The sequence below is a fragment of the Trachypithecus francoisi genome, unplaced genomic scaffold (assembly GCF_009764315.1).
Source record: "Trachypithecus francoisi isolate TF-2019V2 unplaced genomic scaffold, Tfra_2.0 Lachesis_group2, whole genome shotgun sequence".
In the NCBI taxonomy this organism is placed as follows: Eukaryota; Metazoa; Chordata; class Mammalia; order Primates; family Cercopithecidae; genus Trachypithecus; species Trachypithecus francoisi.
Genome location: NW_022681465.1, coordinates 149,234,630 through 149,251,795, shown reverse-complemented (window position 1 = coordinate 149,251,795; position 17,166 = coordinate 149,234,630). Strand labels below are relative to the sequence as shown.

At 41.8% G+C, this 17,166-nt stretch overlaps 1 protein-coding gene across 6 annotated transcripts in view; it reads left to right on the top strand.

The window, feature by feature from the left end:
* Positions 1-17,166, top strand: part of ARHGAP26 (Rho GTPase activating protein 26) — a 466,537-nt gene that overhangs the window by 143,927 nt on the left and 305,444 nt on the right. For all 6 annotated transcript variants that reach the window (XR_004430020.1, XM_033180801.1, XM_033180796.1 and 3 more), the window contains exon 11: positions 16,645-16,723. Coding sequence is in view for 5 of the 6 variants with exons in the window: in XM_033180801.1 (XP_033036692.1) it covers positions 16,645-16,723 (79 nt within the window). In the remaining variant the exon portion in view is untranslated. The remainder of the gene's footprint in view (positions 1-16,644; positions 16,724-17,166) is intronic.

Below are 17,166 nucleotides of genomic sequence, written 5' to 3'. Positions count from 1 at the left end.
GTGACTAGTAATGTTTTCTTCTATCAAGATACAAATACATGTTAAAGTGTGAATTATGTGACTTAGAATATGGGATATTATGGATTTTTAAGATTGAATATATTTATCCTTTATACTTAATGCTGATATATCAAGTTATTTTGTAACAAAAGCTGTAGCCTTTAGGAGGTGATATCCTAGGAGGTCAGTATTGTGGGTTGATTACCCTACATCAACGTATTTTACTGTGGTGAAAACCACGTGCACTCAGTTACAGATTCCTGGTGCCTGCCCCACACCTACACAGTTCAACTTTCTGGGACTGAGACCCTGAAATCCATATTTTCAAGCTTTTTAGTTGTCCTTTATTCTTACTACTACTTGGTATGTTAAATACAATATGTTTCACAATACAGTTTCATCAGCGCACATGAAAACATTTTCCTAATTTGAAAAATCACAACAAGCAACTATAGTAAAACAAAACAAAACAAATTCAGGCTCCTTTACTAAGGAGCTGAATGCTTACCTGTATGGAGGAGAAGAGTGTAACTACTAGGAAAGGTGATTTCTAGTTTCTGAGACAGATTACTTGACCAGGCAAAAGGCAAAAACAGCCACCAAAATCAAACCCCTGCCTTTTTAAAGGAAGTGAAAATGGAGGAGGAGTGAGGCAACTGGTAGTATCAGAGCATTTCCTGTAAGCTGAACACTTTCATCCTTGTTTTGTGTCATCCTCACTACAACCCAGGGAAGTGGGTCCTCCGTTATTCCCATACTGCTGAGGAATCTGCAGTGTAGAGGGGTGAGGCCGTTTACTTAGGGCTAAGGTGGGATTTGAACTGAGGTTCGCAGGAGTCTGTTCCAGGGCACATTGGTACCTCAAAAGTTTGAATTTTTTTTTTTTTGAGATGGAGTCTTGCTCTGTTGCCCAGGCTGTAGTGCAGTGGCGTGATCTCGGCTCACTGCAACCTCTGCCTCCTGGGTTCAAGCAATGCCCTCGCCTCAGCCTCCTGAGTAGCTGGGATTACAGGTATGCATCACCACGCCCAGCTAATTTTGTATTTTTAGTAGAGATGGGGTTTCGCCATGTTGGCCAGGCTGGTCTCAAACTACTGACCTTAGGTGATCCACCTGCTTCGGCCTCCCAAAGTGCTGGGATTACAGGCGTGAGCCACCACACCTGGCCAAAACTTCAGATATTTTAGAAACATTTTCCAGTGATGAGCTCAGAGCTATTGGTGGTTGTGTTTCAGAGACACCACAGTGTCCAGTTTTCAGGCTGTGAAATCTGGGAAGTGCTATTGGCACACTGTCAGTTGCATTTGGCATTATAAACTAGAGTGAAACTGTACAATGTAAAGTACACTGAACTGAAGCAGCAAACTCGCCTCTCTTCTTACTTCTATTCCTCTGTGACCTTCAGAAAGTCCTCACGTGACTAAATTAAGAGAGACAACGTGATAGAGCATAGTGACAGGCACATGGCACTGAGTAGGTATTCCATGAATGGTTTTTTTGGTTTCTGTACACCTTTTCTTCCAACTTTTATTTATTTGTTTAGAGGTGGGTGGGATCTCCTCATGTTGCCCAGGCTGGAGTTGAACTCCTGGTGTCAAACAGTCTTCCCACCTCAGCTCCCGAGCAGTTGAGAAGATGGGTGCACCACTGTCACTGTCCCTGGCTCCACCTTTTATTTTTAAGGTGACACTCTTTTTTTTTTTTTTAAATCCAGGACGGCCGGGCATGGTGGCTCACGCCTGTAATCCCAGCACTTTGGGAGGCCGAGGCGGGCGGATCACAAGGTCAGGAGATTGAGACCACGGTGAAACCCCGTCTCTACTAAAAATACAAAAAACTAGCCGGGCGAGGTGGCGGGCGCCTGTAGTCCCAGCTACTCAGGAGGCTGAGGCAGGAGAATGGCGTGAACCCGGGAGGCAGAGCTTGCAGCAGTGAGCCAAGATTGTGCCACTGCACACCAGCCAGGGGGACAGAGTGAGACTCCGTCTCAAAAAAAAAAAAAAAAAAAAAATCCAGGATGACTAGCATGAGTAGGAGATATCCTAGCAGTAGTATCACTTGTCAGCTAATTGTTTTCATTGTGTCACAATACATTGCTGTCAGTTTGTTAATCCTCAGATCCCTGACATATAAGTCTTACAGAAAACTGTTGTCGTTCTTTGACTGATGAATGAGCTGGAAATCACATTAAGTGTTAATCCAGGTCAATGGGATTTACATCTATGGTTCTTGAACTTTATATATCGAGGATCCATTTTATTTTATTTTATTTTATTTTACTTTACTTTATTTTATTTTATTTTATTTTATATTTTTGAGACAGAGTCTTGCTCTATCATCCAGACTGGAGTGCAGTGGTGTGATCTTGGCTCACTGCAACCTCTGCCTCCCGGGTTCAAGCAATTCTACCTCAGCCTCCCGAGTAGCTAGAACTACAGGTGTGTGCCACCCCACCTGGCTAATTTTTCTGTTTTTAGTAGAGACAGGGTTTCACCATGTTTACCAGGCTGATATCAATCTCCTGACCTCAGGTGATCCGCCTGCCTCGGCCTCCCAAAGTGCTGGGATTATAGGCGTGAGCCACCGTGCCCAGCCAGGGATCCTTTTTAAAACCAACTACATTTCTAGAACTCTACTTTTAATTCTTATATATTTAAGTTCTTTTACCTTTGATATCTAAAGAGTAGACCTATGCTCTCGTCTCTGTGTCCACACCCTTTCTTATTGGCTTCTACACGATTTCAGAGGCCACATCTCATTTAGTTTCTTTTCTCTAGTGCTTTCCTTTTTTTTAGAACTAGTTTTGGGGGAGAAGTTCAAACCTGAACTAACGAGGACCCTGGGATTACATGGAGCAAATGTTTCACAGACTAATATTAGCTCTTCGTATCTCTCCTTTCCCTCAAAAGAATTTCATTGTTCCCAACATTGAAAAGCTAAAGTTAGTAGAAATTCTTCGTATTTCTTCAATCTCAAACGGAAAACTTGCTTGGATCAAGGTATCGTGTCAATCCAATCGATATAATGATTCTTTGAAGGTTCCTTCTGATTTCTTTTGAAATTCAGTTTAAAGACTCTAGCATTAAGAATATGACATGGCAGCTAGGCGCGGTGGCTCACGCATGTAATCCCAGCACTTTGGGAGGCAGAGGAGGGCGGATCACAAGGTCAGGAGATCGAGACCATCCTGGCTAACATGGTAAAACCCTGTCTCTACCAATATTACAAAAAATTAGCCGGATATTGTGGCAGGCGCCTGTAGTCCCAGCTACTCGGGAGGCTGAGTCAGGAAAATGGAGTGAACCCGGAAGGTGGAGGTTGCAGTGAGTTGAGATCGCGCCACTGCACTCCAGCCTGGGCAATAGAGTGAGACTCCATCTCAAAAAAGTAAAAAAAAAAAAAATTGATATGGTTTTAAATAAATGTAACTTGTAGTAGTTGTGTTGTATTGCCACAACATGCTCCAAAGGATAATTTTTAAAAATTTCCTAGCAGACACTTGTTATTAATTGTGTCCCTGCCAAAATCATATGCTGAAGTCCTAATCCCCAGTATCTGAAAATGAGATTACTTTATAGAGATAATCAAGTTAAAATGAGGTGATTAGGGTGGGCCTTAATGCGATGTTACCGTTATCCTTGTAAAAAGGGGAAATTTGGACCCAGAGATGGACATGTACACGAGAAGATACCATGTTAACACGAAGGCAGAAGTTGAGGTGATGCACCTACAAGCCAAGCAATGCCAAAGATTGGCAGGAGAGCACCAGAAGCTAGGAGAGAGGCATGGAGCAGATTCTTCCCCACAGACCTCCGGAGGAACACTTGATCTTGAACTTTTAGCCTCTAGACCTGTGAAGCAATCAATTTCTGTTGATTAAGCCAACCAGTTTGTGGCACTTCGTTACAGCAGCCCCAGGAAATGAACACAGTGTTGAATAGGGAGGGCCTTTCTCAATGAAGCAGCACCCATGCACCCAGCAGCCTTTAAATGGATAACTCAACACCTTCTGCTTGAACAATCCCATTGCCAAGGAACCCCACTTCATAAAGCAGCCCATTCACATAAATTACCTTCTTTCTTTCTTTTATTTTATTTTTACTTGATGATAGCCTAAGCTTTCATTAGCTTTTTAAAAATCTCCCTTTTTTGTCTGAGCATGATGACTCATGCCTGTAATCCCAGCATTTTGGGAGGCCGAGGCAGGTGGATCATTTGAGCTCAGGAGTTCAAGACCAGCCTGGCCAACGTGGTGAGACCTGTCTTTACTAAAAATACAGAAAAAAATCAGCCGAGCATGGTGGTGGGCACCTGTAATTCTAGCTACTCAGGAGGCTGAGGCAGAAGAATTGCTTGAACCCAGGAGATGGAGGTTGCAGTGAGCTGAGATCGCACCACCACACTCCAGCGTGGGTGCCAGAGGGAGACTCCATCTCAGTAAGATAAAATAAAATAAAAATCACTTTTAAAATTCTTTAATAAAGCAGCATTGTTGGGTGCTTTTGTGTTACTTTGCCATAGCACCAGGCATTTGAAGGTTTATAATATATATTGGTTAATTGAATAAAGACTGGATTTATTGTTACAAAACATGTCAACTCTTTGAGAGGATTTAGTGTAAAATTTCTGGATTAAAAAATGGAACATGATTTCAAAGCAGCCGTTAGTGGTAGCATGATGTGAATCGGTAGTACTTGCTCATGTCTGTGTTCACTCACTTTGAATAATTAACTCCATCAGGCAGTGTCTTAAGGAAATTCATGAGCAAATATAGGGAAAGTATTTGTTTAGGCTAAAAAATCATGGTACTAGTCATTTGCCCGCATCTCTGGATTGGTTTATTTTTAAGAAATTTCTCACAGATGTAAGTGACACTTGGATGTTTTCTCTCGTGTTTTCCAGGAAGGCTCAGTCAACCATGTGAAAAATAATAAAACAACTTCTTCTGATTCCCTGAATCAGTGGAGTCTCTTGAGGGGCAGTGTTCACACTGGGAAAGGATGATGATCATTTTTTTCTGGGATTAACTGACTCTCACCAATGTCCATACATTTGAAAATGCTGTGTGTGTTAAGTGCCTCTTTCCCAGCACTGGTACTCTCTCGAGGTGGGCAGCAAGGATAGCTTCTTAGAGAGGGCAAGGATATTTAGTGCTAGAGTTGTAGTGAGGGATAAGGTAAGAATCAACTTGTCTTCATGGAGCTCACCTTTGAGTTTGGAATGCTCATATACATTCAAGCAACTAAGGTATAAACACCAGTATGTTGAATGTTTCGGCAAACCTGAAGGGCCAGAATACTGGGGGGAAATGTAACAAACAGGAGGACTTTACCCTTCCATCCTTACAAAGGATGATGGCCTGACTGGAATACGCTGAATTCATTCCCTACCTCCTTCCTTCCTTATTTTATTGACCATATCTACATGCTAGAGACTATTGACAGTGGAGATATAAAGTTTACAAATCAATTGGACTTTCTTAACAGACTTCATCTGATTTTCTTTCATACCAATTCCAAAGTCCTTGTTTGCAAGCTTTCCATGAATGGGTAAAGGGCAGTAGCTCTCCACTGATCTAGTCCCAGCCTAGCATTTCACATCCACTGTCAACTCTATCTTCTTCTTCCCAGGTAACCTGCATTTGCACAGTGATGAGTTTTTCTTTGTATTGGTTGGTTAGGTGTTTAATTAGGTATGTTATATATACCTCTGTTCAATTCTAAATGTCTGTCTCAAGTGATTTGCTTCCAGAGGCAGAAAAACTTTTTTGCAGCTTTTAATACAGTAATAGGTGCATATGGTTGTTCAATTTTATTTTTTATGGTGACATAATTTTGAGATGGATTAATTATTTTCTTTGGGGCTATGGTGAACTATTGTGTAAGAGACTAGAGGAGCTTAATCAAGTTAGTTGCTATTTAAACTAAAATTTTAGCAGGTGCCCACATAACCTGCATTTGTGTACTGGTAGGAAAAAGACCCAGGAAAATTGAAGGTTGGTGAAAGTCAGAATGGTGGAGGCCAGAAAGATTTTTGAAAGATACGAAGAATCTACTGGAACCCTCAGCACCCTCATTTCAAATATGTTTGTATGGCAGGCTGCATGATGCAGGTAAAAAAATAAGAGCATTCCTAAATTTGAATTTGGGATCTGTTCCTTATTAGCTGTGTGACCCTGGGTAAGTGGTTTAACCACATCTGTAAGATGGGGTGAATTATCACTACATTGCAGGATTTTTTCTGAAGGTGGAACACACTAATATTCCCCTCTGATGGAGTCCTATGTCTGAAAACATGGCTGTTGAATTTTTTTCTATGCCCTAAACCCTGGGACTCTATTGTTGTGATGGTGAACCTTAGCTTTGGTGGATATTCCTGTGAGCCTGCTTTTTGTCTTAATGGTGCTCGTTTCCTGTAGTGTCATGAGTTTTCAAGTTATCTATAAGCTGAGAGGAAATACAGGTGCATTCAGGGTATATGTGCAAAGGGCCTACTAGGGTAAGATTACATTCTCAAACTGTTTATGTGATAACCTCTTATTGATACATACTTCATATAAAAGATAAAGTTTTATGCCCTCTCTTTCCAATTTGTGGCCTCAAGAAGAAACTATATTAATTTTAAATTAAAATAATATTGTTTCTTCTAGCTTGGTAAGTGGTGTTTGTGCATGCATTTGTGTGTCTTTGTGAAATTGTGTGACTGTGAGATTATGTGTTTTCCAAAAAGGATCATCTTATATAACACTTTGTTTCAACATTCAACCTCTAGATGGCAGTTTTGTGTATGTATTAGTAACTATTAGAAGGTGCAGTTGATAATTAGCTGTCCTATATACACCTTGTATACACTGACAGAAGACTCTGTGTGTGTGTGTGTGTGTGTTTTCTGTAGAAAAAAAAATCATGTATTAAACCTTAAAGGAAGAAGAGTATCCTAAATGACTCATTCTTTCTCTAGAAATTCCTTCCTCCCACCCTTTCATCACAAATTGTTCATACCCATTTTCTCGTAAAAACAAACACGCTCAGTTAGTTGGGCCTCTGTTTAAACGTTACCTTTTACCTGACTCTTTGAACTAAAGTGCCAGGCCCTTTGCTTTAGGAATGGCTTGTTTAGGATGGTGCAGAAAAGATGAGTGATTTCACTGTCCTGTGTGTGCTGAGAACCTGGCAGTCCTACTTTTCCCTCCTGGTGCAATGTGCCTTTATCTTTTGCAACACATGAATCCATTTTTCCTGGTTTCAAACTTCCCCTCCCTCCCCTTCTCACCCCTTGTTTGCAATAATATTTGATTTTGCCTTCCTGCTGGTTGGATTAGAGTGCTGGTCTCAATGCCATTGACATTTCAGGCAGGAAATGGCATTTTCCTTCCTCAGAGGGTATTATATGACTCTGACTTCCATGACTTGAGTTGGGGGAAGATACCATAGTTTCTGAATTGCTTTTTGGCTGTTCTGTAAAATAAGTTAGTGGAGAAGTTCTTGGAATCTTAGAATTCATGTAGTTTGAACTTGTCATTGAGTTGTTTTTTTTTTCTTTCAATTAAATGAGAGCATGCCTGTTTGCTGTTTGATTCTGGTTTAACAAAGAATGAGATATGGTGGTTAATGGACTTGATTGGGAGGGTGATTGAGGCAACCGTATTTTTACTCTTTAGTCTGCATGATGAAATAAGGAGTTTTATTGGTTGAGTATACCAGTTTATTTACCAATTTCTAAATATAAGATGAGTTTGTCTTTTTAAAATCAAAACCAAAAATTACCTATTTCATAATTCTGGATAGAAGAAATAATTCAACCAATACATTCCACTTATGTACATTTCTGTTGATTGTGAGATAGAATAGTAAAAATGAAAAAAAAATACATGAAACAGAAGCTATATTTTCATAGTTTGTTATCAATAGTAATAACAGGTATTTGCATTCTCCTTGAGTCTCATTCATCCTATCAGTGAATAATGCCTTGTCCTTGTGCAGTGTGTTAACATTTGCTGGCTCCTGTGTCCCTGATGCCCAGCATCATGACTAGCACATAATAGGCACTCAGTCAATATCTGTTGCATTTAAGAGCCATGCAATTTAATATGCCAAAGATGTCTTTGGGCTTCCCGATGTTTTACGACTCCCGTCTCTCATGAAAATATAAGAACTTATCTGATGTGGTTGGTGATACTTACTTTTTAGACTGTTGTTATTGCTATGATCCTAATTGTTTTAGGAATATTCCTCTAAAAATACCAAGGTTAAAGGCTTTAATAGGTTATGATTCATTCATTTATTAGGATCAGATCCATCCTTCCTTCCTTCCTTCCTTTCTTCCTTCCTTCCTTCCTTCCTTCCTTCCTTCCTCCTTCCTTCCTTCCTTTTCTTTCCTTCCTTCCTTTCTTTTCTTTCCTTCCTTCCTCCCTCCCTTCCTTCCTCCCTCCCTCCCTCCCTCCCCCCACTCACTGTCTCTCTCCTTCCCCTCCCCTCCCCTCCCCTCCTCTCCTCTCCTCTTTCTTGAGTCTTGCTGTGCACCCAGGCTGGAGTGCAGTGGTGTGATCTCCACTCAGTGCAAGCTCCGCCTCCCAGATTCATGCCATTCTCCTGCCTCAGTCTCCCAAGTAGCTGGGACTAGAGGCGCCTGCTACTGCGCCTGGCTACCTTTTTTTTTTTTGTATTTTTAGTAGAGATGGGGTTTCACCATGTTAGCCAGGATAGTCTCGATCTCCTGACCTCGTGATCCACCTGCCTCTGCCTCCCAAAGTGCTGGGAGGATCAGATCCTTTCTAAATAATTGATTAGAAACTACTTCCAAAAACTTCTTAGAGGGTTGACCCTTGCTTCCTCCCTCCCTCCCTCTCTCCAACTCTCCTTCCCTCCTTCCTTTCTTTCTTCCTCCCCTTAAGGTGCTGGTCTTCCTGGATCCCAGGACATGTATGCTACATGCACAGGGGGGCAGTACAACATTGTCCTTAAAGTTTGGGCTTTGCTTTAGATTCAGGCACACCTGGGTTCAAGTGCAGGCTTTGGCACTTACTAGTGGTGTGACATTATGCAAGTAACTTATGTGAGTCTCAGTCTTTTCACTTTTAAAAAGAGAAATAATGGTAGTGTCTACTTCATACAGTTATTGTGAAGAATGAATGATAATACAAGTAAAGTCCTTAGCACAGTGGTTAGCACATAAAAAACACTCAGTAAATCTACCTGTGGTTTGAGGGCTGCCGGTTGCAGCACCTTCTGGTTTCTTACTTTCTCTGTCTCTCACCTGTACCACACCCAGATTATCATGGCATATTATGAATTCTTCTCATGCACAAAGGCCTTGCAGAAGGACCTCAATGGTTTATTACATCAGAGCACACATAGTAGTGCAGATTCATGCATTCTGTCTCCAAATAGTAGATTACCGTTGCCTTGCAGTGATGGCACTGGGTCCTTGAGTATTGGAAGAAAAAAGGAAGTAGCTCAAGTTCCTCCTTTGTGGATAACCTGGAGATACTCTCCAGAGTTTGACTGTAAGGTGAATCAAGAATATAGACAGGCATCTTTCATTGTTGGTATTAATGCATGAGGTGGATGACTTTATAACATGCAATGATGACCTGGGTTGGAGCTCAGATAGATTCAGAGAAAGACAGACACAGACAACAGAAGTTGCAAACTGATGGTCCCCAAACATGCGTGGTTTGGCTTGAATAGTGTTTGAGGCAACATTTTAAAACTGGAAAAATCTTTAATTGCTGATCATGCCTTCCCACATGCCAGCTGCCGGTTGAGCTGAATGACAGATACTTCCTTTAGGTGGGGTGTGTGCTGTCTGTTCTGCCACAGTCCCCACCATGCCCTGTTGCCCACCTCCCCTATGAAGACAAGTGACAGCTTTTTGCTTTGCACTAGCACTGTTGTTTCTCCCCCAGAGGGGAGATAATTCTTTGTTCTTTGTTTCTATCTGAAAGTAAAACTGAAAAAGAGAAAAACCAAGAGCAACATAAGACCAAGCCTGTTTTCCTTGGATTAAAGAATTTCTTATCCAGTTTCCCTCATTTTGCTTACTTACCTAGTCTCTGCAGACATTTGGGTCTGTAATCTCGTAAACAGACATGGAAAAAGTGTCATTCTCCAATATTATTCTGTATGGCTTTGGCCATATCTTTGTGTAAATGAAGCTCTTCTGAACCAGAACCATTACATTGTCCAGGAACTGTTAGGAATTCATTTTCCCAGTAGCACTTCAGAAACAAAGGACCACTTCCCCTCCCTGGCACTTGCAAAACTCTTCTTGCAAGTGGATGACAGCTCATGCTCCATTCCTTATCATTCCCCTTTGTCGTCTTATATAAGCGTAGTGGGCAGGTTTCAGACAAAGGCTTTGAGACTGTGTGTTCCTGTGGGTGCCTCAGCTCGTCTTCTTTGAATTTGACCCTTAAATATACAGTAGTGTGGATGGAAGTTGGGGAATGAACTCTTGCCAACAGAAGATTTGTAGTCTTATGAATGAATAAACCCTAGATCTTTGTAGGTTGATTTAGAAAGAACGGTACTGGTAAATTCTGAGTGTTTTTGTTTCAGTGGGGTGGAGTTAGTAATAGCTTTTCCTTGTCCAATAGGACGTGGGTAAATTGCCAAACCACTGAGATCACTATTGTTGACTCAGATTCAGGAATAAGATTAGAGTAGGAAAGCTGTCGAGTAACCCTGGAATCGGGGCTGGTTGTAATTCTCTTTGCTCTTGGCTGGTGAGCAGGCTATGAGTTGATATAGCCAGTGGTCCCAGGATCCTGAATGTGTTGCTAAACCATATATTTATTTCCATGGGCTGTTTTTGGGGGCCAGGGTTGGAGAGATATGGTGTTGGGTAGCAACTTGCCCTGTGATAGATGGAGAGCTATTTTGTCCATGGCTCCTACAGTGTGAGAGGTGAGGTGCCAGCTTAGAGAAAATTCCAGATTCTCGTTCATGATTCTCAAGCAGATCCAGATATAGCACTAAGGACATATTCAGAGTGAAGAGGAAGTGCTGTATTTTAAGGGGATTCTCAGGGTTGAGCGCTACAGAGGATTTTTAAGTCATTTACTCCTTCTCTCATCTGGCAGGTGGAGGGAGCTCCTTGACATATTTTTTAGAATTTGCCAAAGACCCCTTCTCTGTTCTTATTAGTTATCAGATGTTAATTTTAAAAGGGAGTGGTAGGCCACTTTGTTGCGTTACTCAGGAGGAAAAAGGAAATGGCCATTATGTCAGCGCAGGTGTGTCCCTTCAGCCCTCAGCCCTGTGTGCTTTGTGGTAGAGGCATGAATTTCAGTGCTGTATATGCGCATGTTGGGAGTGGGACTCACACACGTCATTAGCACCTGTGGGTTGTTTCTTTTCCTTTTGAAACTATACACACCTGCCCTTCTGCAGTGGTAATTTTAACCCTACCCCATATTTACCATCCTGTTCCCGCTCACCCCACCTCTACCTGCCCCTGTGATTACAACTAATTTTTGGAGCATTCACCGTGTGCCTGACACTTTGAAATGCCGCACACACTTCTCATGTAACCTTCCCAGCATGCCCTGAGGTATAATTGTGATAACGCTGGGAGACAAGTAATTGAACTGCTGTATGCTACTGTTCTTTAAAACATAGATAATAAGAGTAGCACAGAATAGTTCAATTGCTAGTCTGCTATGGTTATACATCTAGGAAGCACTAGAGTCAGAATAACTAGTGAGCCTAAGTTATTGATGAGAAGTCATAGCTCTTGGGTATTTAAAACAATTTTTACTGAGGTGTAATCACAGTAAAATGCATGAATCCAAAGTCTATATTTTAATAACTTTTTATACACACACAACTGTGTAACCACCCAGATGAAGATATAGAATGTTTCTGTCACTCCAGGAGATACCCTTGTGCCGCTTTTCAGTCGTTGCCCATATCTCTTTTTCAAAAAAAAAAAAAAAAAAAAATCACTCTTCTGACTTCTGTTGCCATAGATGAATTTTGCAAGTATTTGAACATCATAGAAGTGGAGTCACACAGTCACATAGTCTTTTGTGTCTGGCTTCTTTCCCTCATCGTTATATCTCTGAGATTCATTCATGTTGTTGCATGTAGCAGTAGTTGATTCTTTTTTAAAAAATTGTTGTATGGTGTCCCATTGTTCAAATATACAACAGTTTATCCATTTATCAATGGGTATTTATTTGTTGTTATTTTTGCAATTTTTGGCTATTCTAAATAAAACTGCAGGTATTCTTGAATGTACCTTTTGGTGGACATATGTACTCAATTCTCTTGAGTATATATGTGGAGGTATAATTGCTAGGTCATAGGGCAGGTGTATGTTTAGTTCTAGTAGATATTGCCAAAGTAGTTCCATCAACTTATTCTCCCACCAGCGATGTATGAGAGTCCCAGTTACTCTACATTTTTTGCCAGTTCTGGTTATTGGTGGCCTTTTAATGCCCTCTATTCAGGAGGGTGCTTGTTACATCTCATTGTGGTTTTAATCACATTTCCCTGATAAGTAATCAGTTTGGGCTCTGTTTCTTAGCCTTATTGGCCATTTGGATGTCCTCTTTTATGAAGTGCTTATTCAAGTATTTATTGTATTGGGTGGTTCATTTTTTCTTATTTATTTTTAGGCATTCTTTACATATTCTTGATATGAGTCTTGTAGGAGATAGATATTACAAATATCTTCTCTCACTCTGGTTTGACTTTTTTAAAAATGAAAGTAATTAAGTAATTAAATTCATCTTTTGATGAGTGTAAGTTCTTCATTTTGGTGAAGTCCAATTTTTTCAATATGTTTTCTTTATGATTAGGACTTTTTGTGTTCTTTTTTAAGAAAAACTAATTGCCTTTCCATCTCTTGAGTATTTTTAAGACAGATAAAACATGGAGAACCACTGCTATAGAAAGCAAGCCCCAGTTACTCTGGATGCTGTTGGATTCTTGTTTTGGATTAGCTGTTCGCCTAGAGTAGTGTTGTAAGCCCTCATATTTATGAAGCACGTTAGGTTTTTACAGAGCTCTTTATCATTCAATCTTATTTAATCCCATGCAGGAGCTCACTAAGGCGCTTGCAGAAGTGCATGGCTGATTTTGACACCAGAGGACTTGGGTGGTCAATATGAGCTCTCTGGGGGCTGCGGTGCCATCACATTTGCCATGGCATTATGCACAAGAGTTAAGGGTTGGACTGCTTGTGTTCACATCCTGGCTCTGTGTCTTGGCAGCTCTGTGATTGTGGACAAGATACTTAACCTCTCTGAGCCTTGGTTTTCTCATCTGCTATAGGAGAATAATAAGAATATACTTTTCTCATGATGTAGCTGTGAAGATTAGGTGAATTAATTTATATACAGTGCTTAGCACAGCAACTGGCACATACTGCTGGGTTATACTTATTACTGTTCTTTTATTGTAGTGAGTCTAATAGGCTCACAATTCTTCGTAGAGGTAAAAAGAGCTCTGATCATTTACTCCATTTCTCTTTCATTGTTTTATATGTTCCCTTCCTCGTTCCATATTATCCTCCTACTTTTTTTATTTTGAGACGGAGTCTCGCCCTGTTGCCAGGCTGGAGTGCAGTGGCGTTATCTCGGCTCACTGCAACCTCCACCTCCCGGGTTCAAGCGATTCTCCTGCCTCAGCCTCCCGAGTAGCTGGGACTACAGGCGCGTGCCACCATGCCCAGCTAATTTTTGTATTTTTTAGTAGAGATGGGGTTTCACTGTGTTGGTCAGGATTGTCTTGATCTCTTGACCTCGTGATCCACCCACATCGGCCTCCCAAAGTGCTGGGATTATAGGCATTGGCCACTGTGCCCGACCTGTCCTCCTACTTTTAATCTCTCTCTCCTCTGTCTCCCCAGCCCTGCCCATTTTTTTTGCTGTGAAGAACCACATGCATTTCAAACATGAACTAAATTGACATCCTGTAAGAGGAGGTCTCAAAGTATGCTATTTTATAGGGACTGACATGCAAAGTGTGGAGGGTCGTTGAGGGTTTTGCTTGTTTTATTTTGTTTTGAGGGATAGTTATTAGTAGGGCATGAGGAAGGTAAATGTGGAAAGAAGTTACGGTTTTACTCCAGAATAAAGATAGTTCACCCTTTTTACCTTTGTTCTTGGAAATTCACATGCAAGACATGTGAATCTGTCCCCTACCCCACTCCCCCTGCAAAAGAGAACAAGACTACATGTGGAAAAGAACTTGTATTTCGATATTTCTTCTTGGAATGAAAACAAATCCTGTTGACTTTCCTGGTTACCAAGGCCGAGTGGCCCACCCTTCACAGCCTCTGAGGTTGTCAAACTTCCTCTTTGTGGCTCGGGGTGGAAATCTCACACTGTGTGCCATGAAGTTGATGTAATATCTGTGAGCCCCTGAGACCGTGGTATGTAGACAGCTCTTGTGATCTCACTGTTTGCTGGTGGGCCACTAGCAGGAAACGAACTAGAGACATGTTGGCTCCTTGACCTCACTGCAGAAAGGAGGGTAACTTTGCATTCTAGGGCAGGGGGAACAGGAAGGAAAAGAGTGGGGATGGAGTGGACAGCCCAGGGTGTGGGCCTCAAACTTAACTCTGCATCAAGATCACCTGGGGAGTTGGTTAAAATCCAAGTTCCCAGGCACAGCCCAGTTCAGATTGAGTGGAGTGGAGCTGGGCTGGAGTCTCCATGTTAAGGGAATGTCTGATTCTGAAGCAGGTGATACAGAAACAGCAGCTACAGCAACACTGAAAGACCCAGAACCGGGGACTTGAGAGTTCTGCAATAGACAGTAACTGCAGAGGCTTTTTGTTTCAAAGCTATTAAGATGTCGTACTTGGTCTTTAGAGAAAGGTGGAAGGGTAGAATCAGTCCATCGTGCCCTCAAGCCACAGGGTCAGTTCTCTGGAGCCACAACTGTCAGCTGTCTGCAGATACCCACTGACTCTGGCACACTGAATGGGCTGATGGTGGGAAGTGGGCACTTGGTTGGGTCTGAGAATGAGAATTTCTGAGAAGAGGAGGCAGAGTCCTGGAAGATGCTCATGGAGAGGAGAGTTATTCCATCCTCTGAGTTATCTTTGTATTATGGTGCCAGTCCCAGTGTGACCTTCACGGGAATGACCCTCTTCTTGGGATCAGTGTTCCACCGTCATCAACACGCCCACCCATCTAGCTGCCTACCCCTCCTCTCACCCACATACACCCCCACTCCCCTTTCTGTCTCTTGCTTGTTCTCTCACTCCCTTCTCTTGCTTGTTTGCATGCTTTCCCTCTCTCTCTGTCTCTCTCGACCCCACACACGTTTATACCCTCACACATTCACACCCCTACCCCATGCCCCTTGTATCCCCAACCCATCTGTATTTACATGCCCACAGCTCTGAAGTTTTTTCTAAGGGGATGTTGAGGGATGATTAATGAAAAGAATCAAATGTGACTTTTAAATTATGGTAAACAAATAGGTTTAGCATATTCGTTGGAACTATAGCTATAAGCCAGAAGCAGAGATGATGAGCGGGTGAGAATGATCAGGCTTGGGTGCTTATGGGGCCCAGGCTTGTGCTGCTAAGGGTGTTGCTCATCCTGTGTAGTTTTCATACCGTATTGTTGTATGATCATTCGCAGTGTTTGTGCACTCAGACAGGAATCAGACTTTAGTTCTTGCTCAGTGGACCTCTTCCTCCTTTTTAGGCTGTCTCAGATTTTAAAGAGGATGGTTTTTAACTAGCAATTCTTAACTTTTTGAGGGTTGCAGTTCTCTCTGAGAATTTGACGGACAATATGAATTGTTTCTACAGAAAAATCCACATACATTTGAGGGAGAGGAGGAGGTGGTTTGGGGACACTCTGGGAATTATCTTCACCTTAAATGAATAACTCCTGCTTTAATGAGCGTAGAGGGCTTTCAGCCTCTTCTCCCAAGGTCATTTTTATGGTGCAGTCTCTTTTTCTTGTGGAGTATCATTTGTGATGGGAACTGAACAAAACCCATTTGATCTTGTGTGCATGTCTTCTGGAGGGCTTGTGCTCAGGTTTAGGGAGCAAGCCGATTTCAGTGAGTGAAATGATCTCATGCATGTAAAGCACTTAGCACCTGATATGATTAAGTATTCATTTTTTAAAAAGACTGTGCACATTTAATCGTAACTACCAAGATGATGACCACCATAAAACTTCTCCATGTCTGAAGCAATTTAGAAGCAGTGGACTAGATATTAGGAGACAAGCGTGCCTCCAGCTTGGATGTTTTCTCCTCTTTTTTGTCTTGAGTCCAGTAATTCCATTCACTTCCACAAATGTTTATTTCATTTCTATTGTGAGTATCATACTCTGTTAAGCATTTTGAGGTCTTGAAATGAATAAGATTTCAAGGAACTGAACAGTGTCTAAAGGAATCATTTAACTCCTCTATGTCCCTTACCTGTAAAATAGGGTCATATCTTCTGTGTTTCTGCCTCTCTGAGGGAGATGGGCTGACTGAGAGGAATTTGGGCCATCTTTTCTGAGACTAGAAGGTGGCTTAGTAAAGCCGAGTGTTGTACCCCTCTTTGTGTCATTAACCCTAGCAACCACTGACTCTTTTGAGTGGATGTTTAAGATTCGCCTTCACCAACCTCTCTACATGTGGCACTGGTTTCATATCCATGTCCCTCCTTTCTCTGCAGGCCAGGGGTTATCACCATGCAAGCATTGTCGGAAGAGGACCGGAGGCTCTGGATGGAAGCCATGGATGGCCGGGAACCTGTAAGTAACAATTCAGGGAAGTACAGCAAGAATGAAGGCCCTGAGTTGTTTGTTGCTTTCCTAGTGCAGTGATTTTTGCTGTTGTTCTAAAGCCTTGGGTTCTTGAAACCAATGTACCAGAGGTAGTTTTTTATTCCTAGGTTTATGTTTGTGGATATTGATATTGCTTCTGTATATAGTTCTTGAGCTTTGACCTCTCTGTCCTAAGGCATGGCTTCTGCATAGAATTACACCAGAACTTCCATCTTTTATCACTGACTTCTGGTTCAGCCTCCCATAGTAACTTACCTCCCCTTATAAGCAGTGGGACATTATCAGGGTGGATGGAGGGAGGTGAGCCTGGTAATATGATCACTGCTGCTATTTCAGCAATGCTGGCCTCAGCTGGGTGATGTAATCTCATAGTTGTTCCATATCTTGTGACGTGTAAAATCCGTAAGAGC